Consider the following 22,179-nt stretch of genomic DNA (forward strand, 5'->3'; position numbering starts at 1 on the left):
CAACCCTCCCCCCGAAGGAAAAATACATTCAGAATCGACTTCGACATGACCCCCACTAGCCCCAAACCGCTCAGCCAACCACGACTGCTGCTGAGCACCACCATTGCGCTTCTAATGAGATGCACTTCAACTGGAACGTTCTACCACCCACCTGGGGGCACCAGGAGCATAACCTGCGACCCTGTTCTTTGCCCGCACGCCTGCCGACGCTGTCCCCCCTCGTTCCGCATCCCGCGAATGCTCTCGCGCTGCTGCGAAGCGCAAACCTGTTCCGCGATGATGCCCTGGACCAGTGCGCAGCACAGCAGCATCGCAGGCATGTCCATTTCGATCGGCAGCAGCAGCTCGTGCCCTTCCCCGTCGGGGTAAAGGTCACGAAAGCAAGCTGGCGGGTGAGGCCACTGGGACAGAATCAGCTCGGCGCGGAGGGTCCATTCTTCATTTCCAAGCAGTTGCACGACGTAGGGTACGCTCTGTCCGATGGGCACGGGGCTATTCTCTCTGACTATACACGCCTGCTGGCTACGCCCTGTTACCTAGCAAAGTCCCGATGTGGGGTTGTTCTTGTTGTGAAGGACGGACTGGAATATGTGACGATGCATTCAGCCCCGCCGCGGCATGGACCCTGCCATCGACACACCCACCAGCGTATCACCTCTTATCAGTCATGCTCGAGTATGCTATGTGCACATGTATGGTGCTCAGACTTGTATGAATCTAGCCATTAACCCTGCCTTCATAGAGTGCCTCTGTAGAGTGCCGCTGCACCTCTGGGATTGGTCCCAGTGAGCGCAGGCGGTTGCAACAATCGCATCAGATCAATGGAAGTCAGGAAGAGGCGTCAGGCAGCCATTCTTTCGGTGCAACCCGGCTGTACTGTACTGCCATATCCAACCAACCACACACAATCACAACGCATCCAAATGTCTAGCACGGAGAGCAAGCTACCATATACGCTGCGCAATAGCGGGCCTGATCATCATATCGCCGCGACCCGTCTGTACTCAGCGGTCGGTGCAGCGCAGGGAAGATCGCAGAACATAGGGCACGATTAAGTATCCCTTCCAGTTGAGCCCAACAATGGCAGACGATGCAACACGAGAAGCAGGCGCGGTTTGGGCCCCATTCGCCGACACGCTTTACCCTCCTCCGCCGTCGATCTACACCAAGTATACGCGACGCAACCTAGCTCTGCTGCAGGATCTACGCGAGAAAATCGCGAAGGACCTGCGCAGCAGCCAACTTTCATCAGCGGATGAAGTGTCGGCGGCAAGCGCAAGGGATGTGTGGCTACGTCTCGACCCGCCCGCGAGGATAAAGAGGCAGAATGCCTTGCTGAAGAGCGCAAAGCACAAGTCGAAAAAACCCAGTGGCGAAGATGGCGATGAGAAAATGACTTTTACCGCAGATTCAACGCAAAATTTAGAAGCAAGAACCGATGAGGAACAAGGGCAAGCATCAACCGCTGCCGCCTACGACGATGATGGTGATGGTGTGGATGATGATGAAGATCCGCTGCCGGATTTTGATTTGCAACTTGAGCTGCAACCCCCGCGATTGGACTGGATCGAGGAGGAAGGCGATTACTTCTGCTTTTCGGAGCGCTGGCCGGTGAGAATTCTAACCAATGCTTTGCATCGGAAGAGCGAGCCCAGCGCGCTAATGTTGTATCACATCTTTCTCTGCGCCCACGCACGATTTCTATCCAGATACACGAGCGACTGCTACCACTGTCGGCGCACCCGGGAATGATCCAGTTATATCCCGAAGGCAGCATAGGTGAGAGAGCACCGGAGCGAGCATGTCTGCATGCATCAATCGTTCCGATGCACGCCAGAACTGATCATATTCCTGCAATTGCTGTTTCCGTGTATCCTCAACTCAGACCGCAAAGCCACTCTGCATACCCTCCTACGCACCCTCCTTGCCACTTACTTCAAACTCATCACCATACTACAATCACCCCCTCGAGACTATCTCGCATCCGTGCCAGACCCACATGCGCCGCCGTCGCAAATTTGGAAATCCGAAATGTTGGACCTGAGCGCTTTCATCCGGACGACGACGATCAACATGCAACATCTGCTGAACGAGATGCGCCCGGCACAAGCCGTAGAGGGCCTGCGCGAGCTCATGAAGGAACAGCTGGAGAGGCGCAGGCAGGAGACGAGTGCAATACGCAGGTGTGTGTCCGAGCTCACGCCTTCGAGACTTGCTGAGCTGCAAGGCACAATGCAGAAGGAAAAAGGTATTCTGACTTCTGCATTCTTTCGCCGTACAGCAAATGCACAGAGGTTCACGCCAATATCGCAGCGATGCGCGTGGCTCTCTCATCTGAGGAGCCAGTCGCGACTGGCGCCATCACGTCGAAATAGGACAAAACTAGGCGCATTTGGACGGGGAGTTGCCCTAGGCAGAAGGCTCTTTGCGCAAAATATTAGAAATACAATGTGGTGGGTGGGTGTGCTTGCAATGGTGCAAAGGAAAGAAGCGTCGCCTTTGTGTGCTGGCGATCTCGGCGAAGGATGTCTCACTTTCCGTGGTACGTAACGGGTGCCAGTCGGCGCTTGAGCCGGCGCCCAGCGGACTGGCGAACTGAGACAGGGCCATCTATTCAATCGCGCTCCCGTTCGAACTGCAGCCATCGGATGTCCGGTAGCCAGCCCCCTCCACGTGTATAGCTGGGATGCTTGGTGCGCATCGCCATTAAGGCATCGTCCGTCACGCGTGGGTCCCACGGCAGGCTCTTGGGGTACGTGCCTTGCAGGCCCACTCCATCGGGTGGGCACCAGTTCAACAGCCCCGCGATCTCCGGAGCGGAGGAGAAGTAAGGGTGGAAGCGCCTCGCGGGGTTTCGCGATTTTCGCTTAGCCTTTGACATGCGATGCCGTAACATGATGCGAGAGAGCGTGAGCGCAATGTGACTTTGTTGCTCCAAATCAGACCATTGACTCACGAGCAGCTCCCCATGGCACCCATACATGTCTCTTTCAAAGAGTTTATACCCGTCTTGCTGCTGTAGAGTAGTCCGGGAGTCAACACATCTTGTGCATCAGAAAGCCCTCGGTTCGAACGCACCTCATGCTTGTACTTTTCGATTTTGTCCCCCTCGTCGTCGATGCCAATGTAAGCAAAGCGCTTGTGGCCTAGGACATATGACCTCGAGGGCCATCGTATTGCCTTAGCATGCAGATTTTCAAATCGCTCCTTCTTCATACCGAACCCAACGACGGTGATGCGCTCGGGGAAAGCGCCAGTATACTCGCGGAAGCGCGCGACGGAGAAAAGCAGGTTCTCGTAGCTGTCCAGCGCGAACGTCTCGGTAGTCATGCGTATCTGCTCCAGGCCGGGCGCAGCGGCGATGGCTTCGTTCTGGATAGCGCCGGACCCGATGGCATTCACATCGATGTGCCCTGCACCGTCCTTGTCATCGTCAAAGAAGGACTTGACGATCGCCTCATGATCACCGATCGTCTTGAGTGTGAAACTTGACCCCGGGAGTACCGGGAGGTCCATGCCGGAGGAGAGCGCCAGCGAGAAATATGACTCGGCTTCGGTTTGGAGCGATTGCGAGCGAGTCTGGCCACTGGGTACAAGAAGATGGAGGAATACCGGGATGGGATCGATCGCTCTTTCGGGCGGCACCGCTCGCAGAGGGGAGCCGCAGCAGACATTGGACTCACCCGCTGAAGACGAGCAGAGCCCGTTTGTCCTTGTTTGCAATCTGGATCCCCCTCTCGATGTGCTTCCAAAATGTCTTAACCGATCCTCCTCGCTGGTACTGTTCCAAGACCCAGTTGTCGTCGCTCATCCTCCCGGCAAAATTGGTGCCAGCTGTGTGAAGTGAGAGCGTGGAGTCCTCATGTCAGCATCACGTCTGCTCTGTCCACTCGGGACAAAAATCAGGCTGGACGCACCCCATATTGCGTGCCCGACGACGAGGACCAGGTGGTTGAGCTTGTCTGTGCCCTTGATGGGCTCCGGCAGGGTGATTTGAAGCGCCTTGGGTGTGCTGCTGAAGAAAGTGTCCCAGCGGGCAGGTGTGCGGCCCAGCGGGTCGCTCGAGAAAGCCCAGTGCTTAATGTTGAGCACGACACTGAGCGATGTGAGCGCCATCAGCAGCAGGATCCCCAGATTGGTCACGCGCGAGCGCTGCGCCAGGCGTTGACGCCATGGCAGCGCCGACGCGCTGCCCAGTAGAGTGATGCCAGGGGCAGAGGATGCGTTGGCTGAGCCGTGAGCGCTGCGCACCAGGCTTGTTTTGCGCGCTGCTTTGGAGAGAAAGCTAGATGAGCTCGCTTTTGACATGATTGTCGGCTGCGGCCGCTCCGAACCATGCGTCGGTGTGTTTAGAGGGCCAAGTGGTCGCAAGTAGCGGTTCGACCTGTTGCAGGCGTGAGGCTGCTTCGAGGCGCTAAGCGAAGCCCTGCTGTTCGCTCGTCGCTCTCGATGCCCTTATTCCCCGCTTTGTACAGGTGAGCAGGTTGGGTGAGCGATGGATGCGAGTGGAAAGGGTGGTAACGAGCAAAAGCGCAGTTTCATCTCCAGTCAAACCTTTCAAAAAACCCATCTGGCTCTTCTTGGCGGCTCTGGGAGGACTGGATGTACCCTTTAACTAGCTTGCTGCGTGTAACCTCATCGCAACACGAACAAACACAGGGAGACAGAGAGCGATATGAAGCACGCCAAAAGGCGGGAGGAGAAGGTAGACAGATACAAAGTGTCGCTTTATATATTCTGCTGTGATACTACGGTTTGAACCAATCTTGTTTATTACACACGCTCTCGCTTGTTGTTCTTCTTCGCATACACCCGCTCTGACCATCAGCGGAGCGGTCGGCGTCGTCGCTCGATCAAACAGTTGAAAGGAGGCCTCTAAGAAAGGAGACAGCACGCGAGACGTGCTACGCATCACGCCCGCAGCCGCGGTCTTCTGAGGCCTGCAGAACGCAAACGCAAGCATGCAAAGACACCGGAGTCCGGAGGGAGGGGGAGGGAAAAGGGGAGAGGAAATATAGCAGCGGTGGCGGCGGTGGTAGTCTTGGTCGCAACAACGGCAGTGGCCCGGCGGCGCGTCCAGCAGAGAGCCGCAGGAGGAGGACGCGGGCAGAGTAGAGCACTTGGGCCGACGTCTGGCTCGCCATGTCTCATCGGAGGCAGTGTCCAGCATCCTGCCTGGCGGCGCTTTCGCATCAGGTCATGGTGCTAAAGTACTTGATGACTGGCTCTGCTTGGAAAACTTCCGGGAGCGCGCTGCATGCAGACAGGCAGGCAGGTCACACAAAAGTATGACAAGGTCAGTCACCGCGCGTCGTCTCGACCCCAGTGTGCGCATTTGCCTCGCGTCGCCTCACGCCGCAACTCACTCGACTTGAGGGTAGAACTTGTCGTCCTTCTGCACAAAGAACCTCGGCTTGTACGTCTCCCCATTCTCCTCGCGCTCCTTGTTGGCCTTGCGTTGCCGCTCCTCGATGGTGGTCTTGTGCTCAGTGGCCTTGTCGAGGTTCTTTTCCTTGATGCCCTCGGTCACCTTGCTCCACAGGCGCCTGCTCTCGTTCTCCTCCTGTTCCGCCTCGGGCCGGACGATCTTGTCGGCGATGCTCTCGCCCTTGACGTCGAACAGGACGTCTGTGTCGCCCGTGGCGATGTGCTTGTAGTCCAGCTGGTCCGACCACTTGCCGCTGAGCTCGCCGACGGCCTTGCCCTTGTGTGTGACCTTGCCGCCGATGGCGTTGTATGTGCCAGAAAAGTAACCCTTGGTCTTGAACTCAATGTCGCACGCCATGCCCGTCGTCGGGTTCTCCACCTTGCTGTGGTCGCCCAGCTCGAGGACCATCTTGCCGAAGAGGATACCCCGGGCGTAAATGTTCGGCATTCCGATCACGTACTCATTGTCCTCTGGTCTGTCTAGCAGCGCAATCCGGCTCTCGCCCTGCATGATTGTCGCGGCGGAATTGCCGAGGAACCTGGACTTCGGCTTGAGCTCGCCGTATACCAGCATGTTGTTCTCCGGTGAGCAGTAGAAGTAGGCGCTAATTGGTGGGTGGTGGGATACTGGGCGTTCCGATCGGAAGGGGCGACAAGAGCGTCAGCGCATGTCCGCAAACTGAAGGAACGGCATTCCGGCAGCCGCCACTACTCACCCTGTTCTGCAATATAGTACCCTTTCGATCCATCCGCATAGCTGTACGAGCAGTGGAACCACTCGCCAAGGACTGGATTGTATCTGCACAGGCAAATGTCGAGAAGAGAGAGAGAGAGGAGAAGGGGGGGGGGTTCAGCCCATCGCAAGTCCGATCAACACTACCAGGCTCCAAGCAGTCCACACCCACGGCTTCTTGACACCCTTGGGCTTGATATGCCACCCGGACAGGTAGTACTTTGTGATCTGCACAAACCGCTTCTCTGGGTCCTCGATCTTACCGACTCCAAAGATCAAGTCTGCGTGACTCATAAAATCCTGCGCACGCGGAGCGAAGCGTGTGCAGGCCAGACGAGACCAACGGGCAGAGTAGTAAGGTTCAGCAACGACGCGTCGAGGGCCAAGCGGTAGCGAAGCAGGAGGGAGGCTGGGAAACGCACAGTGATCCGTTCGAGCATGCTCCTCGGCTCGAGCACAAAGGTGGGCAGTGTAACTTTGTGCAGGTCCATCCCGATGCGCAGCTGGCTGATCAGACTTAGAAGGATGTTCCCGCTTTCCTCATCGAGCTCCTCGGTATCGTCGGCATTGGCGCCTTCTGGCGCCCGGTCCTCCTTGCCAGGCTTGACGGCGGCGCCTAGTGCTCCAGAGACGGAATCGAGGAGACCCATGGTTGCGTTGTGTTGCTATGTATGTGGTTGCAGACGGAGCGATTCGCGGGGCCCTGCCGTGTATGCGTGCGTCGAATGTACGTGCCGCCTCAGTGGCCAGTGGCAATCCCTTTTTTTCTCTTTCCCTCTGGATCGGCTGTGCTGCATCAGGCAGAAGCGAACCGAGAGATATGAACGGTCCGACGGAGAAGAGATGTATAACATGAGGGGCAAGGGCGCGAGGGCGAGTGCGAAAGCGAAAGAAAGACCGTCAGCGTGGGTTCCAGTACCAATACCGAATCGAAAAGAGTCTTTCCATCGCCAGTAATCGATGACCAGCTTCTTCAGGAAAAACAGACTCGCGCTATCTACGCCAGGATCAAGGTTGCGACACCCGATTCCACCACGAGACTCGTACTCATTCCGGCCCTTGGCCAAGCTGGCATTGCGCATACTTTCCGCCCTTTTTGCAAACCCTGTGGGAATGTGAGCCTTACGTGGCGCATTCGTATTTCGTGCGCGGAGGGGACGTGAAATGGCCCCCCTCCTTCTCCTCCTGTGACCAGTCCAGCATAGCCCCTCCATCCCGTGCACGCCCAACAGACGCGCTTGACTGGTCGTTGGCGCTTGTCGGCCGGTGCACTCACCAGATGGCAGATAGAGACGGGTGACCAACCAACCCCTCTCGGCAGATGTGGGGTGGGGGGTGGAGTGAGAGAGAGAGAGAGGAGCGCGGCTTGTCACGATGCTGTGTATGCGGTGATGCTTTCCCGTGTACCAGCAATCTGCAGGCGATGGCTCGAGGTGTGAACGGGGTAGTATACATGGAATAGGTGGGACAGGAGGGAGAGAGAGGGCTGTCCGCCCACCCACACGCAGAACACTACTATGCGATCGGAACTGCAGTCTATCTGTCTGTCACATGGCTCCACACTGGGGCGGTTAGACTGTGACCCGGCGATGCCGATGACCAAGCAGCACGCCCCTGGAGAGACACCCACCCATACCGTCGGGGCCGCGCGCTGCTAAAAATAATAATAATAAAGATCTTGTGTTAGCACCTGCGGCATACCCTACATAAAGCTCGCTCGCAGCAGCAAACGAGAGATGGGCGTGAACGAGAACGAGATGCGCGCCTGGCCTTTGCCAGCGCCTGCAATCGAGGCGCAGTCTCTGCAAGCTGTTGCTGGAGGACTGAGGGGGAGGGTTGGGATCCTCGAGAAGACTTGGTCTGGTGTGGGAGTGAGGTGCGCATCAGCGATGTTCTCTGTTCTACGGTGCGTAGCGCCGGCGGCCGTCTGCGGGTGTGTAAGAGTGTGAGACAGATGACGTGCCCGCCGCCGCGTCCCAGTTGAACCAGCCTGTGGCCGCTGGCCAGACAGGCGGCCCGGCGTAGTGAGAGATACTGCTCATCGCGCACCAGAAAGAGACCCGAACATTAAATCCATCGTCATCATCTCCACATTCGCCCAGGCAGCCAAATATCTGTGCAGTACACACACACACACACAGAGCAACGATGGCGAGCAATATGGATACACGCAACAAATGGTGTTGCGTGGGGTCTGCAAAGGTCGGGGATCGGGTCCGTTCATGCTTGGATAGAGTACAATGAAAGTGGAGAGAGTCGAGTCGGAGGCTGAGAGTGGGGAAAGGAAACAAGAGGAAGGCGAGGGGGGGTCGAGAGAAAAATGGGACGCGGGGTAAGGGAAAAATGGACTAGCTCCCCAAAGGCGCCTGCTTGCAAGACCAGGGCGGGCGGGTGCTTGGAAAAGATTCTTTGTGTTCACGACGCACACTCGCGAATGCGTCGTCATCGGAGAGTGAACGGCGTGGGGCGGCTGCCTATCAGGTCGTCCAGTGATATCTTGCGAGCGGGCGGCGCATGGCCTGTATGTCGCTCGCTCCGGCCCAGTCGGACAAGAGAAAAAGAGAGAGAAATGGAACATGTTGACGACGGGCGGGCTGGACAGCATCATCGGGACCCGCTGTGGGTACCGCCGTCGAAATGTAGAACAAGGATGGCAAAACAGAGTGTCCATTGATTGTGCGTCTCGTCTTAGACAAAAATGTGGCGTGGTGCGTGTTCGGTCGTGGGAAGGTAGATGGCTTCCGAATTGAATGAATGTATAGCGGATATTCTTTTGTCTGTCTGCTGCTAGTAGTGTTGCCGAGGCCGAGAGGGAACGTGTATTCTACAGTCGTACGGTGTATAGAGGAAAAGATGAAGCCGGACAGGGCCCAAGGGCGAGGCGAAGCGAGCCATGCCTACGCGAAAAGGATATCGACGCCCTGAGCGTCCTAGCCACCTTGTGCCGTCCCTCGTCCTCTTGCCCGTTTGAGGGGGAAGGAATTTTGGAAAACATTGCTTGTGCGCGCATGTGGGTGCGAGGCGAGAGACAGAGGAGGATTTGCTTGCTCTTTTAAATTATGCTTTCAAGAACTTTGAGCGGGGACCAAATCATGCATTGTAAGGGTGGGGGCGGAGATGGCGAGAGTACCTGTAGGAAGGCAAAGGGGGAAATAATCTGCTTGCTGCTCCAAAGTGTGCAGCGCCGCGCCCCGTGCTCAGACGAAGAACTGCGTAAAGATGCGCGACGACGGCGCGACCTGCATCTCCTCCATCTTGAATGTGTTCAGCTCCTGGTAAAACATAAGAATAAATAACATAAAAGTGTCAAAGGAAAAGGAAAGGACACAGAGACATCAGCCAACATGCAGGTACTTGGGTCCGCGAAGGAAGAGAAAAATGCGAACGCACCTCCTTGATACGCTGAGCAAGCAGCGGCGTCAACCGGTTGCACGTCGCCAGCTCGCCACGGCGGTCATACACGTGCGAGGGCCACGTCGAGTGGTACACGTGGGTCTCAGCAAACGTCAGTCGCTTCCGCCGCTGCGGTGGGCCCGCGACAGAGCGATGCTGCGCGTACGCGCCGTCCGCACCAATGTTGGACATTAGCGACAGCTGTGGCATCGATGAGTTCGGATGGTGCCCGATCGATGGGCCGCCGCTTGGCGGCGCGCCGGCGCCGATGCCAATGCCTCCGCCAAGCGTCTGGGCGCGTTGGTGTCCGCGCGTTGTTGTTGCAGTCGGGTGCAGCGGCGACGCGGGGCGCGCGACGCCGTCCATGCGGTCGACGCCCGCGGCCGTGTTGGACATCTGCGACATGAGCGGCGCGCCGGCGGACGGGCCGTTGGGTGCGTCGTACGAGTTGGCGCGCATGCGCATCCACGGCTTGCCCGTCTCGGCCGCGATGATGTCCGACGCGACGGGTTGCTTGAGAATGCCCTTGGGCGCTTTGATGCGTGACGCGCTTGCGCGCGAACGTTCGATGCCCTCGCCCCAGTGCCGCAAGCTGTCCGTCTCCGACTCGTCTGCCGAGTCCACGGCGCCGCTGCCGCCGCCGGCGCTGCCAGGCATGTGCGGCGGCTCGAGCTCCTCCTCGTCAAACGCGGCATCGAATGCCTGTTGGTCATCAAGCGTGTATACACCAGGCGGGGGCATGCCGACACCTGTGGCGGCGTATTGGCCGTACGCCTGCTGCCCATGCTGGAGGTGCTGCTGCTGCGCATCGTCACGATCGTGCAGGTCGTCGGTAATGGGCGTCGTCTCGAGGCCGGTGAGTTCCTGCGTGTCGCTCGAGCTGCCCATGCCGATCTTCTTGCGCCAGCCGCCGGCGCGCTTGCTTTTGAGCCTGGCCTTCTCTTTCTCGATCATCTTTTGCCGGTCGCCCTGCATGTCGTCCGTAGTCTTTGTCTTCGCCTTGGTCGTGGCGCTGCTGAACGCGGCGGACGCTTCGGTGTCGCGTTGGCGCTGCGCCTGCGCGGCCGCCTCGGCGCGTGCCTCGGCCTCTTGCATCTGGCGCACATAGTACGCGGCAGGAGTCATACCGCCTTCGAGCTGCGCGGACACCGCGCCGCCGGCGCTGGCATCCGACTCGGCCGTGGCATGCGAGATGAACGTGCTGGCCGCGGCGCTCTTCTTGCTCTTGGACTTCTTAGACTTGCTGCCGGCAGCACCCGCGCCCGGAGAGCTATTGCCGCTGGCGCCGAGCCTGTCGTCGGCGTCGCGGTCCTTGTCCTTGTTGAATATGTTGGTGATGCCCATGAGGTTGCTCTTGCGCGCCAGCTTGCCCAGGCCGCCGACCTTGCGCAGCATCATCGACGCGCTCGAGACGGTCGACGATATTGAGAGCTTGGATGAGAGCGAGATGTTGTCCGTTGACGAATTGAACTTGCGGTTGAACAGGCTGCGCCGCCCCTCGCCGCCGCCAGCAATGGGCGGGCGCGCGCTGCGCTTCGAGGTGATCGATGCGCCGGACGACGCCAGGTTCGCCGGCACGTTGTCCGGAGTCCGCGGCGGTGACGAGGAGCGCGTAGACCCTGTCGAGCCGACGTGCGTGCCGGCCGGCGAGGTGGAGATCACCGGCTGCTGCTGCTGCTGCAAGACACGGCCGTGCACATGATGCACTTGCTGACGCCCGTTCGGCGCCATTTCTGCCAACACGCCAACGCCGGCGCCGTTTGCGCTTGGACCAGGCGTTTGCGTGTTCTGTATACCCTCCAGCGTCGAGAAGGATAGCGCTCTGCGCAGCTTGCCGAATGATGGTGTCTTCTTGTGCGCATTTGCGGCGGACTCCTCCACCGGCGCTACAGCAACAACAGCGACGGACGAAAGACCTGCGCCGCCCGCTGGAGAGCTGCTGGAGTGCAGGTGGTCGGGACAAAGCGGCGAGGGCTTCTTCATCGCTGCAGCAGGCGTGGGTGTCGTGCAGCCCGACGCGGAAGCTTGACCGCTGCCACCGCCGCTGCCGGCCGAGTGCTGCGAGCCTTGCGACGAGAGCGACTCGTCGCGGCCGTGCCTGCCGTTGAGTGCCGGTGGCGGCCGCCGTTCGATGTTGAACTGCTTGACGGGAGCGGCGGTGCCATTGGCCAACAGTGCTGACGGTGCTTTCTGCCGTTGCTGCTGCTGCCGAGAGGTATTGAGGGACGACGAGCTGGGCGACTTGTTCATCGCCGCTGCCGCTGGGCTGGTCTGGATACCGAGGGGGCTCTTCGAGTAGTTGTGTGCGTGTGCTTGACTTGCGCCTGCCCCGCGGAGCGACGATGCGGCCGCGGCCGAGTACGACGTCGGGAGTAGCGGCTCTGTTTCTGCCGATGAGGAGCCGGAGCCGAGGCTGCCTTTGCGCAGCTGGTCCAGCAGCGCATCTGAGCCGTTCGACGGTGAGCCGTTACTCGACGTTCGCGCTCTCGACGGGTGTGTCACACCTGCGCCTGCTCCTCCGACCCCGGTCCCGGCGGCGGCCAGGTCTGCGAGGTGTGGCAGTGACGGAAAAGCACCACCGCTAGCGCTGGCGCTAGCTTGAGAGCTGGACGGACCAGTGTCCGAGCCACGCGCCGTGCGGCGGTAGGGGTGATAGCCTGTTCCCTGGCTGCTGGACGCCGAGGACGAGCCGGACGAGTGTGGGTGCGAGGACGACGGCGCAGCGCCAGAGGAGGAGGACGAGGAGGATGGGGCGGAAAGAAGAAGGTTGCTCTTGAGCGTCGCAGCAAAGGAGTGCTGCCCCGGGTATGCAGCTTGTGCAAAAGTGTCGTTGTACGTCAGCGGGCCGGGCAGCTGGGGACCCGACGCCGTTCGTCGACGATTAGGAGGGTGCGGGTCATGCTGCATAGGCTTGGAAGCGGCCTGCACGCCAACGCCTTTGTGGAAAAGATGTTGCTGCTGTGCTTGCTGGTGCTGTGCTAACATTTGCTGATACTGCATCCATTGGAACTGCGCTTGAGGACCTGCGGCTTGGGGTGGGAATAGCAGAGGCGTATGTACCCCGTACGCCAACGCACCGTTGAAGGCGGGCTGCGGACAACAACCGAACGCACGAATGAGCAAAAGCATGAGCCTGTACTGCATCGTCATCCATGCGGGACGATGCATCGCCGAAGGTTCCACTCACCTGACTGCTGAACACGCTAAGTGGGGGGATCTGCGGTGCCGCAGAGGCACCGAGAGTGGCCGACATGGCAGCAGGCGCCGTTGCCGATCGCGACGGCTGATGTATCGCCGGCTCGGAAGCGGACGGCGGAGGCTGCGAGCTGGCTGCAGCAGCGTAAGATCTGCCGTTGGTGAGCGCGCTGCTCACGCCTGGCGGGGGGTTTCCGTTGAGAGAAGTTCCCGCAAGCGTCAGCAAGCTCTCGTCTCTGTTACTGGCAGCAGCAGCGGCGGCACCACCGGGCGAGTTGGATGTTATCTTCGCCTTGGCAGTGTTTGGCGAGCTGCTATAGCTTTTGCTTTCCTTTGCCGTACTGGGGGACGCCGAAGAGGTGGCAGGGAACGGCGAGAGGCTGTTTCCCAGGGAAGCGTTGCGAGCTGTCCGCGCCGCTGCTGGTTCTCCTGTTTCCGAGGTTGGCAACGAGAGCGAGTCGGGAGAAAGCGTCATCTCGTCCAGCAGCGGCGAGGACGGTGGCGGAGACCAATTGAGCGCGAGCGACACCGCCATGTTTCCTTCTATCCGCTCAAACAGGATAAGCACAGCAAAACCAAAAGGGTTGCAACAGCAAATGGAGACAGCGCTGTCAGCGATTGGTCTCTATCACAGCGGAACAAGCCCTGTGTGGATGAACCAACAAGCGAGCCGGCACGCCAGACCGTATGTCAGGACGGAAGCCCGAAAAGAGATCGCCGATGTAGATGAACAGCGCCGGAGCCGCTGTTAGTCCGCAAGCCAGCCCTCTCTGTTGGCGTCGATTATGGCAGGCTCTTCGCTGACGGAAGCCGAAGCGCGCAGTGCCTACAAACGCCACGCCACCCCGAGAACACAGCACCGCAGGCTGACTGTGCCGTGTTTGCTTCTCCTTTCTTCCACTAGCGGCTGCCCAGACCCTTGTGGGCGGTCTTGGTGGAGGGCGAGGCGACTAGGAAGGACTCACAGAGAGCAGGGTGGAAGTTTCCCCCACGAGCGACGAGATGCGCCCAATACGAGATGCGCCCAATACGAGATGGCAGGGTTTGACTTGTGAGCCTTTTCGGAATCTGATGGAAAGGGGGGGAGGGGGAGGCTCGTTCGAAGGCAAGCGCACGGCGGTTCCTCCTGCCCCTCTCGCGGGGTCGAGGTTGAAGAAGAGAGACTAAGGAGCGACCTGCGCTTGATGCCGTTTGTCTGTTTGTCTGTTTGACTGACAGGCTGGCAGACTGTCGGTCCCCTTTTCCCAGGCCTTCTTGAGAGGAGAAGGTGCGGCTGAGTGAGGTGATCGAAAGATGAGTGAATTGAACATGTGTGGGCATGACAAAGGACGCCAGAGCAAGAGAGAACGACGGTGTAGAGAGAGTGTGGCCGCCAACAACCCAACCCCCTCCCTCCCACTGCGGCAGTCTCTCACCCACCCACACACTCTTGTCGGTTTGCGCCGAGTATGCTCTCCGCCTCCTGGGCCCCAAGAAATAGCGCCAAACCAGCCTGACCAAGAAAAGAAAGAATGCCAGCTCGCGGGACCACTGCACAAGCCGCTGTCTCTCTCTTTCGCTCGTTCTCATTTGGCCTCTCGACGTGATCCCAGAGACTTTCTTTGTTTCTAAATGCGGGAAACGCTTGCTTACCTCTTAGGTGCACCTCGCCATTTGCTTGACCGTGTGCAACATCACACTTGACCTGCTGACAGCGTCGCAGATAGAGTGGGTATGAAGCAAAATGGTCCCGCATGCTACAGCTGACAGCTGCACTGGGTACAAATGATTGCGCTGGCTTCGAATGGGGTTCCAAGAAAGCGGCGCCCGAAGGCAGAGAATTGAAAGAAAGAAAGAAAGAAAGAGTGTGGTGTATATTCGAAGCCGAGCCACCAGCACACGAACACGACACGTTCGTTCCACGTCTTCGCGTTTACTTTCAGCATCGGAGGAAAAAGATACCCAGCGGCCTAACCCTCCCCCCTCTTTGGCAGATGCACCCACGGGAGCCTTTCTGTCATCATTCAGCTCGAGCTCTCCGCTGTTGCCAACAGGACCGGTCGCATCGACTTGAAGGCTTTTGAAATAAATGGCAAAGTACGACCGCACGACAGGACCTTCATGCTCTGACGCAGAGTCATGTATCAGCAACAACAAAACTCGCCCCCCTACATATACCAGCCAGCCGATGTCGAGTCGCATCTCGAGGGCAGACTCTCAGTGTAAATAATTGCACTGCAGTGGGAGTCTTTGACGCGCGACTTTTGTACCTTGCAAGTGAATTCTTATATACATCAGCCCGAACAAAAAAGAAAGAAACATTGGCACTCCTCTGATGCAGCGGAGTAGCTGGTCACTCTCACCGCCCTATCTCACTCGCTCTCTGCCAGCCACTAGACGTATCACGATTGCTTAATCCACACTCAGGCAACATTGTAGACTGCACAATTCGATTCAGTAGCAGCACTATCATTATTGATCGCAGGTAGACACCCTCCTTCTTGGTACTTGCACACCATGAGCCAGGCAGAACCCTCGTCACTCCAGAGCTTGGCCGGCAGCCAGCCCACCTGGCGACGAGCATGGATCAGGACGATCAATGATGCACGATGAGCGCAGCAGCCGGAAAGAGCAGGACCCGCCGAGACGTGGTATGGACAAAGGCGCACCGTAGTTCTCGACACACGCTTGCACAGACACCGCTTGTTGCGCCTTTTTCTTTATCTACCCATCAAAGGTATTCTGTAAATTGAGAAAAAAAACTATTGATGACATGTTCATCTCACTCCGCGCCTCATCTTTAAAAGTGCAAACGAAACGAATACAAAAGGAAAGTTAACCGAGAAAAGGGGGGAAGATGCATTCTTCGGTCCGTGCTGCTGCTGCTGCGGCACGCATCATCGCAGCCTCCTAATCTATCAAGCGTGCGCCTCGCCTTCTTCCCTTTCCCCCTCCTCCGCACCAACCCCGCGAGCCATCGCGTCTTGTCCTTCCTCGCGCGCTGCACTTTGACCACCGGCACCGTCAGCATCAACATCCTTTTTCTCGGCGGATGTATCCGCCTTGCCCTCCTCTTGTGCCGCCGTCACCGAAACGACGCATCCGGTCGCATCATCGCCGGTTCCAGGCACGAACTCGCCATCCTCCTCGCCCCCTTCCGGCGCTTCAGCAGAAAGAACATCTGCGGAAGCGGCGGGGGTGGGCGCGTCTGTTGAAGCAGCTGTATCCATCTTTTCGTCAGTCGCTGTCGCGGGATCCGCAGCGTCCTTGTTCGCTTTGACTTTGCCTTCATTTTCGTTCGCAGATGCGGCTTGTGGTGCAGCAGGAGCTTCTGGAGGAGCCACAGCTCCAGCCTCAACCTCAGCCTGCGGAGCTGCGTCCTCGGTTGTCCCCGCTGCTGTATCCTTGGCATCGTCAGTTGCAGCTGGGGCTGCATCTGCTACATTCTCTGCCGCCGGAGGCGAAGGCAAAGCAGCAGGGGAAGCCAGAGCAGAAGCCGAAGCACCATCATTAGCCTCGTCCATCTTGGTGACCCCTTCCATCTCCTTGGCGGAGGCTGTTGCCGCATCGGGTTCGGGTGGTGCCGCTTCGCTTGCAACTTCTTGAACCTCCGAAGCATCCTGAGCATCCGGCGCCGATTCTTCTCCTACTTTTACTGTCCCTGCTCCTGCCTGTGCCCGTACCTGTGCCTCTCCCGTCGCGCCAAGCGATCCTGTCGCTGCCTGCTCCATTGCCACTTCGCCCGCAGTGTCGGCAGGCGGAGTTACGTCTTCCATCGAGACATCCGCCGCTGTGGCTGATGCGGGTGCCGGTGCATTACCACTGCTAGTAGCGTCGAACTCTGTAGCCGACACTGCTGCTTTCGAAGCCTCACCCACTGTCTTGTCGTCTGAGCCGGAAGGAGAGGAATTGCGCGGGCGCTTGTTGCCCTCCACGCCCACCTCTTGCGTTGTCGATGTGTCAACCTCGTCGAGCGACCGCTTGCCTGCCCTCGACGATTGCATAGCATGAGAAGGTTCAGTTTTGTCCCCTGCAGCAACAAGATGCACCGTCCCATTCTGCACTCCTGGAGGTGAATCATGCTTCGTGCTTGGCTCGGCTTCTGCTTCTGATCGAGCAGGCACAGACAACGTCAGCAGGGGTGCTGCGGGGGCAACGCTCGCTGCGCCAGCCAGACCGAGCAGAGCGTTGGCAGCCCCGTCACCATCGTCGTAATCTTCGTCGATGACGCGCGAGTACAGTGGCCTTGGCGCAGCTGCAGTCACAGTCGACGGGGCGCCAGCAGCGCTAGCGAGCGGCTTGTTGCTGCCAGTCGAGTCGTCGCTTCCCGCCGGTGAGGGTTGGCGCGTCGAGTCATCACCATTCGTAGTCGATACAGCTGCAGATTGTGTGGCAGCTGCGGCTGCAGCCTTTTCTGCTGCCGCAGCTCGCTTGGCCGCCGCCGATGTGCGCGGCTTGGGCTTTGCCGTTGGGGGAGGCGAGGATGCTGCTGCTGTTACCGCAGCCACCGCACCGCCTTTACGCTTCTTGCCACCAGCAGGCGATGTGCCTTCGGAAGCAGGAGCCGGAGGGGGAGCCACGGCGGTGCCCTTCTTCCTCGAGCGCGCCTTTGCGGCGCCCATCGTCGGTATAACTGTGCCAGTCTTGCTGGCCGATGCCGCTTTCTCGTCCGATGCAACAGCTATTTCGACGCTCCCATCCGACCGGCGCTGCGGCCGCTTAGACTCGGCGGGCGGCATATCGTGCGGCGTAGACATCGGAGGAGGCAATGATGGCGGTGGGGCGCCGTAGCGCGCATCGTTCCCTGCAGACATTGGGGGCGGCGGCGGCCCATACCTGCTGTCGTACTCGTACGCCTCCCGATCGCGCGGCGGCATGCCGCGCCCGTTCGCATACCCAGACTCGTAGCCTCCCGGTAGCGGTGGTCGGCCATCAAAGTGCGAGTGTGCGGTGTGCGCATGCGCGCGCTCGCGATCCATCTCCACCTCCCGCTCGTACATCTCACGATCCCAACCGGACGGACGGTAGCCGGTGCTGGGTCGTCCGTAGCCCTCGTAGCCCCTCGAAGAAGCAGCGCCTAACGGCGGAGGAGGCAGCGGTGAACCCGCGCGCGACCGGCTGAAGCGAGGCGACGTCTGCGCTACGCCGCGGTACCGGTCGTAATCGCTGTCACCAACTCGGTCTGGTGCAGGACCTAGGGATCTGGGCCCACCTGGCCCAGAGTAGCCCCGATCGTCAAGGCGCGGGACCGCGAGGCCATCGCGTAGTCTGCGATCGCGATTTGGCGGGGAGCCGCCCTGGGGGAGGCTGGCTGGTCCAGGCAAGTCGTGCGCCAGTCCGTCATACGCGCCGTTACCGGCGGCAGCGAGCTGCGGCCCAGCGGACGATGCGCTGTTGCTGCCGCCGCCGTTTCCGCCACTGTGGTTGCTGCCGTTGTTGTTGTTGTACGAGCTCGGCGGGCGTCCAGTCGAGATGGCTGACGGCGGACCACCGGCTTGGTTGTAGTACGCGGTCGGGTGCACGTCCTGCGGCACGGGCGCCGAAGATACTTCTTCACCCTTTGCCTCGGCGTTGCGGAGCAGCAGCAGACGCTGCTGGATGTGTGGGTTGTCCGGGTCGAGCTCGGCGGCGCGCGTGTACGCATCGATCGCGTCGGAGATCTGGTTGTTGCACGACTCGTAAAGGCTACCCAGGTCGAACCAGACTTCGGAGATGTACGGATTGAGGCGGATCGCGCGCGAATACGCATCGAGAGCGTCGCGGAATTGGTTGATCTGGTAGTATAGCACACCGATCGAGCACCAGAACGTCGGATTCTTGCCGTCGCGGTAAACGGCCTGCTGATACGCCTCGTACGCTTTGTTATAGTTCTGCTCGGCCATGTAAGCTCGCCCGAGCAGATACCAGCTCTGCGAGTCGTTTGGATCACTCTCGAGGCTATGCGTGAGGAACTGGACCGCACGGTCCTGGTTTGTGAAGCCGGTGTTCGCCTGGTGGTAGAGCCAGCCGAGCTGCTGCAGCACCTTCGCATGCGTCGGATTCTCTGCCAGAACCTTTTCATATGCCTCCTTGGCCAGAGAGAACTGCGCAGGAAGGTGGGGGTCAAATTTTCGTTAGCCAATTCGCAAATCCCGCAAGCGCCTGAATGCCCTTTTGTTCGGTGGTGACTCACGTCCTTCTGCTGCTCGTATACGTGGCCGATCTGGAACCAGATGTCAATCTCTGTGAGTGGCCGTGGCGGGTCGTTGAGGATATATCGGAAGCATTCCAAGCTAGATGAGAACTTGTTCTGCTGCTTGTAGATGATGCCAAGGCGAAAGTAGATTTCGTTTGCCTTTTCGTAATCTGCACGGGCGGCGAAAAGAGATCGTTGTCAGCACGTGCACATGCGGGAAAACGGCTGAGGACACTGTACTCCGTGCGCTGCGCCTCACCTGGGTCCATGCGAACGACGCTGGCGAATGCCTCCTCTGCATGCTCCAAACTGCCATACCGGTCGTACAGGATGCCGATGCCGTACCACAGCTTTGGCTCCTTGGGGTTGGGCAGGTGATAGAGCGCCTGCTGGTAGGCCGTGTACGCCTTCTGCAGGTCATCCATCATGAGGTAGCAGTGGCCCATGGCGCCCCATGTCTCGCCCTTGTCGGGGACAATGCTGAGCACGTGCTGAAAGTACTCGACCGCCTTATCGAACTGGTCCATCGAACGGTATACGCTCGCGATCGCGCTCAGCGCCGGTACCGAACGCGGATTGTGCCGAAGCGCCGACTCGTTCGCCGCGATCGCGCGGTCGTAGTCCTCCATTGCCTCGGCGGCGGATGCAATGGAGAGCCAGGTTTGCTCGTTGGCCAGCGCGAGCTTCTGCGTGGGCGTCAGCGGAGCACTTGCAGTCTCGACAAGCATCGCACCGCCAGGCCCGGTCGGCGGCTGTTGACTGGGATGCAGCCCGGGGCCGCTGCCATTCATACCAGCGCCGGACGGTGGTGGAGGAGCCGGGCCTTCGTGGTAATGCGGTGTCGACGCTTCGAGCGACCTATCACCGCGTACTGACCCCATCTGAGGCAGCGGAGGCGCGTCAGCGGAGGAAGTTGCAGTCGCCATCTCCCGCTCCCGCTCCCTCTCACGCTGCTCCCATTCACGATCCCGGTAACTGTCCCTTGGTCCGCCGCGCATGGCAGCAAGGTGCTCGCGTTCTTCCCGGAAGCCAATGCTGTTCGTCGAGCGCATCAACTCTCCACTTGGTCCCGCTGCTGCTCCAGCTCCACCCCTCGGTCCTCTCCCTGCACCATTCTGGGGAGGCAACGTCGGCGTGATTCGTCCGTTGCTGTGGTGCGCTGAAGGATGATGCAAGCCATGCGTGCTAGACAAAGGTGGCGGAACGCCTCTTCCGGTCGTCACAGCAGTTTCGCGCATATCAGCCTCCCTCTCTCGTTCGTACCGATCCCTCTCTAATAGCTCCCTGTCTCGCTCGCGTTCGTAGCCACCGGGATAGCTATATGGATGCGGTTGAAGGTGATGTGGGGGGCCTTCGCGCTCACGCTCCCTCATCTCGATGTCGCGATCGCGGCTGTAGAAGATCGCCCTGTCCCGCTCACGTTCTCTCTCGCGATCGTATGGAGTTGGGCCCCTGCTGCTATCGCCGCTACCGCCAGGAAGGGGTGGCATGACGGATGGTACGGATGAATGCTGCATATGACCGGGGATAGGTGGGGAAGGTCAATATGTGCAATGAGAGGTCGCTATTTCTGCTTTGTGGCGGACGTTGACCGGATGCACGGCATCAGCAGCGAGGATCCCCTTTTGCTTTGCTATTTGCGAAGGATTGGATGCCCACACGCAACTTGATTTCCCACTTGTCGCCTGCTGATGCTAACGGTAGGATGGGTTGTTGTGACTAATTCCAGGGGAGAACGGGGTCGCGTGTTTGAGAGAGCAAGTTTGGCGTCTATCAAGTGGGTGGGGATGCGAATGCCAAACAGAAGGATCAATGGGAGATGGTGTTGGATCGGAGATAGTGCGCCTTCTTGAATGAGCTTGTAGAAGCCTTGCTGCGTGTCGACAGACAGCGAGCGAATGTGCGAGCACGCTGCCTGGTTGGCTAGCTGGGGCTCGCTCGTTTGCAAGAAGGAACGTGGAAAATCCACCCCCAGTATGTGTAGCTGGCTGGCTGGGATGCAACGCCTCGCTGGCTTTCCTGTGCGAACGTGTTCAATCCAGCCCAGTGCTTGGCCAAGATGGAGCAAGCCCAACAGAGGTGGAGGATAGTAAGCACAATAGCAATGCTGCTGGTGTGGGTGATGGTGGTGGTGAAGGTGGTGGGCGCGATGTGCTACTGGGCTGTGGGTGGGGTGGGTATGTAGTCGATTACTACCTATAGGCTACAGCGTTGATGATGATGAGAATGAGAAGATCCTGCGCGGCTCTGTGGCTGCCGGGCTGCGGCTGCTGATCCATCCAATCCAATCGAATCTCAGCTACTACATACTTTACACAACACGCTTGCCTTCTTTGGGCGGATCTCGTCTGCAACAATTGTTGGCATGCCGCGGGGGGGAAGGGGAGAGAGAACGCAGCCTCACCGAATGCCCGCACTGGCTCCTGGCAGAGGATGCAAACTTGCACCTGCCAGCTTGTGTGGACTGCGACACTGCCGCAAATACACAACTTTGTCAGTCTCTGCAGGCTCTGTCATTTGGCACTAAAAATGCATATAATTCTACATATATGAGCATCCAAAGCAAAGCAAAAAGTATGTATGATGCGTTGATGCGGCAGTGATGTTGTTGATTGTTGATGTCACATCGTCACATTGCCATAGGCACAAGACTGCCATGTGTCCTTGTCTGGCCAACAGCAGTGCGACAACCAGCAACAGCGCTGCCAGAACAAGCAAAACGCCACGAGCGGAGTTGGCTAGTGCATTGTCAGTACACAATTTACATACGTGCATAGATATGTAGTATTCACAGCAGATACGTACTGCGCGGTCCGTTCGCAGTATACATGGAAGCGTGGACTCAGGAATGTCGCGTGTATGTCTGTATGCAGGTGTATTTACGGCAATTAGAGGTCCAGTCAGGATGCATGTGTGATTAAATTGTACATTCATAAGTAAAAAAGGTACATAAAACACATGTGCATATGTCGATATTGTGCTGGCATTTTAATTGTGAGATTTGGCAATTGGCAAGGAAATGACTAAAGCCGACGAAGGAGACTCTGAGTGGCTGGGACTGCTGAGACTTTCTGGGACCGACTGGCTTAGACGGTGCTCGGACTTGGAAATTGGGAGAACTTTGGGGAGACAAGGCCCGACCGGGAAAGCATTCAACATCAATGTCTAGTCAATAGTCAATAATCAATAGTAAAAAAAGTACACGGCGGACACGGCGTAGCACTGCGGGCTGTGCGTATAAGGAACACGTGGCACCGCCCGCAATCCAGAAATTCGT

General features: G+C 58.7%; 8 protein-coding genes across 8 annotated transcripts; 2 read left to right on the top strand and 6 right to left on the bottom strand.

The window, feature by feature from the left end:
• K437DRAFT_125180 (uncharacterized protein) lies at positions 1–904 on the top strand. Its single transcript, XM_013387572.1, has one exon. The coding sequence runs from the start codon at positions 120–122 to the stop codon at positions 726–728; it is 609 nt and encodes a 202-aa protein (XP_013243026.1). The 5' UTR covers positions 1–119; the 3' UTR covers positions 729–904.
• Positions 905–1,080: 176 nt separating this feature from the next.
• On the top strand, positions 1,081–2,375 carry K437DRAFT_263020 (uncharacterized protein; the record flags this gene model as incomplete). Its single annotated transcript, XM_013387573.1, has 4 exons — positions 1,081–1,611; positions 1,710–1,779; positions 1,886–2,183; positions 2,282–2,375. The coding sequence occupies 4 exons, from the start codon at positions 1,081–1,083 to the stop codon at positions 2,373–2,375; spliced, it is 993 nt and encodes a 330-aa protein (XP_013243027.1).
• A 21-nt stretch (positions 2,376–2,396) lies between these two features.
• On the bottom strand, positions 2,397–4,685 carry K437DRAFT_256721 (uncharacterized protein). Its single transcript, XM_013387574.1, has 5 exons — positions 3,918–4,685; positions 3,684–3,834; positions 3,079–3,586; positions 2,957–3,016; positions 2,397–2,872 (listed from the first exon to the last, which is right to left on the bottom strand). The coding sequence occupies exons 1-5, from the start codon at positions 4,306–4,308 to the stop codon at positions 2,615–2,617; spliced, it is 1,368 nt and encodes a 455-aa protein (XP_013243028.1). The 5' UTR covers positions 4,309–4,685; the 3' UTR covers positions 2,397–2,614.
• K437DRAFT_125277 (uncharacterized protein) lies at positions 4,408–5,349 on the bottom strand. Its single transcript, XM_013387575.1, has one exon. The coding sequence runs from the start codon at positions 5,168–5,170 to the stop codon at positions 4,616–4,618; it is 555 nt and encodes a 184-aa protein (XP_013243029.1). The 5' UTR covers positions 5,171–5,349; the 3' UTR covers positions 4,408–4,615.
• On the bottom strand, positions 5,193–6,810 carry K437DRAFT_263022 (Oxysterol-binding protein; the record flags this gene model as incomplete). The annotated part of the gene is made up of 5 exons (XM_013387576.1): positions 5,193–5,253; positions 5,367–6,054; positions 6,144–6,226; positions 6,333–6,460; positions 6,583–6,810. 5 exons carry the CDS (start codon positions 6,808–6,810, stop codon positions 5,193–5,195), a joined length of 1,188 nt encoding a protein of 395 aa, XP_013243030.1.
• A 1,060-nt stretch (positions 6,811–7,870) lies between these two features.
• K437DRAFT_256724 (uncharacterized protein) lies at positions 7,871–8,782 on the bottom strand. The gene has a single exon (XM_013387577.1). The coding sequence runs from the start codon at positions 8,766–8,768 to the stop codon at positions 8,199–8,201; it is 570 nt and encodes a 189-aa protein (XP_013243031.1). The 5' UTR covers positions 8,769–8,782; the 3' UTR covers positions 7,871–8,198.
• Positions 8,783–9,094: 312 nt separating this feature from the next.
• Positions 9,095–13,516, bottom strand: K437DRAFT_125360 (uncharacterized protein). The gene is made up of 3 exons (XM_013387578.1): positions 12,741–13,516; positions 9,551–12,643; positions 9,095–9,432 (listed from the first exon to the last, which is right to left on the bottom strand). Exons 1-3 carry the CDS (start codon positions 13,281–13,283, stop codon positions 9,358–9,360), a joined length of 3,711 nt encoding a protein of 1,236 aa, XP_013243032.1. The 5' UTR covers positions 13,284–13,516; the 3' UTR covers positions 9,095–9,357.
• A 2,129-nt stretch (positions 13,517–15,645) lies between these two features.
• On the bottom strand, positions 15,646–20,392 carry K437DRAFT_268532 (uncharacterized protein; the record flags this gene model as incomplete). Its single annotated transcript, XM_013387579.1, has 3 exons — positions 15,646–18,810; positions 18,900–19,072; positions 19,162–20,392. The coding sequence occupies 3 exons, from the start codon at positions 20,390–20,392 to the stop codon at positions 15,646–15,648; spliced, it is 4,569 nt and encodes a 1,522-aa protein (XP_013243033.1).
• Positions 20,393–22,179: the final 1,787 nt, after the last annotated feature.

This window comes from Tilletiaria anomala (genome assembly GCF_000711695.1).
Source record: "Tilletiaria anomala UBC 951 chromosome Unknown K437scaffold_45, whole genome shotgun sequence".
NCBI classification, from domain to species: Eukaryota; Fungi; Basidiomycota; class Exobasidiomycetes; order Georgefischeriales; family Tilletiariaceae; genus Tilletiaria; species Tilletiaria anomala.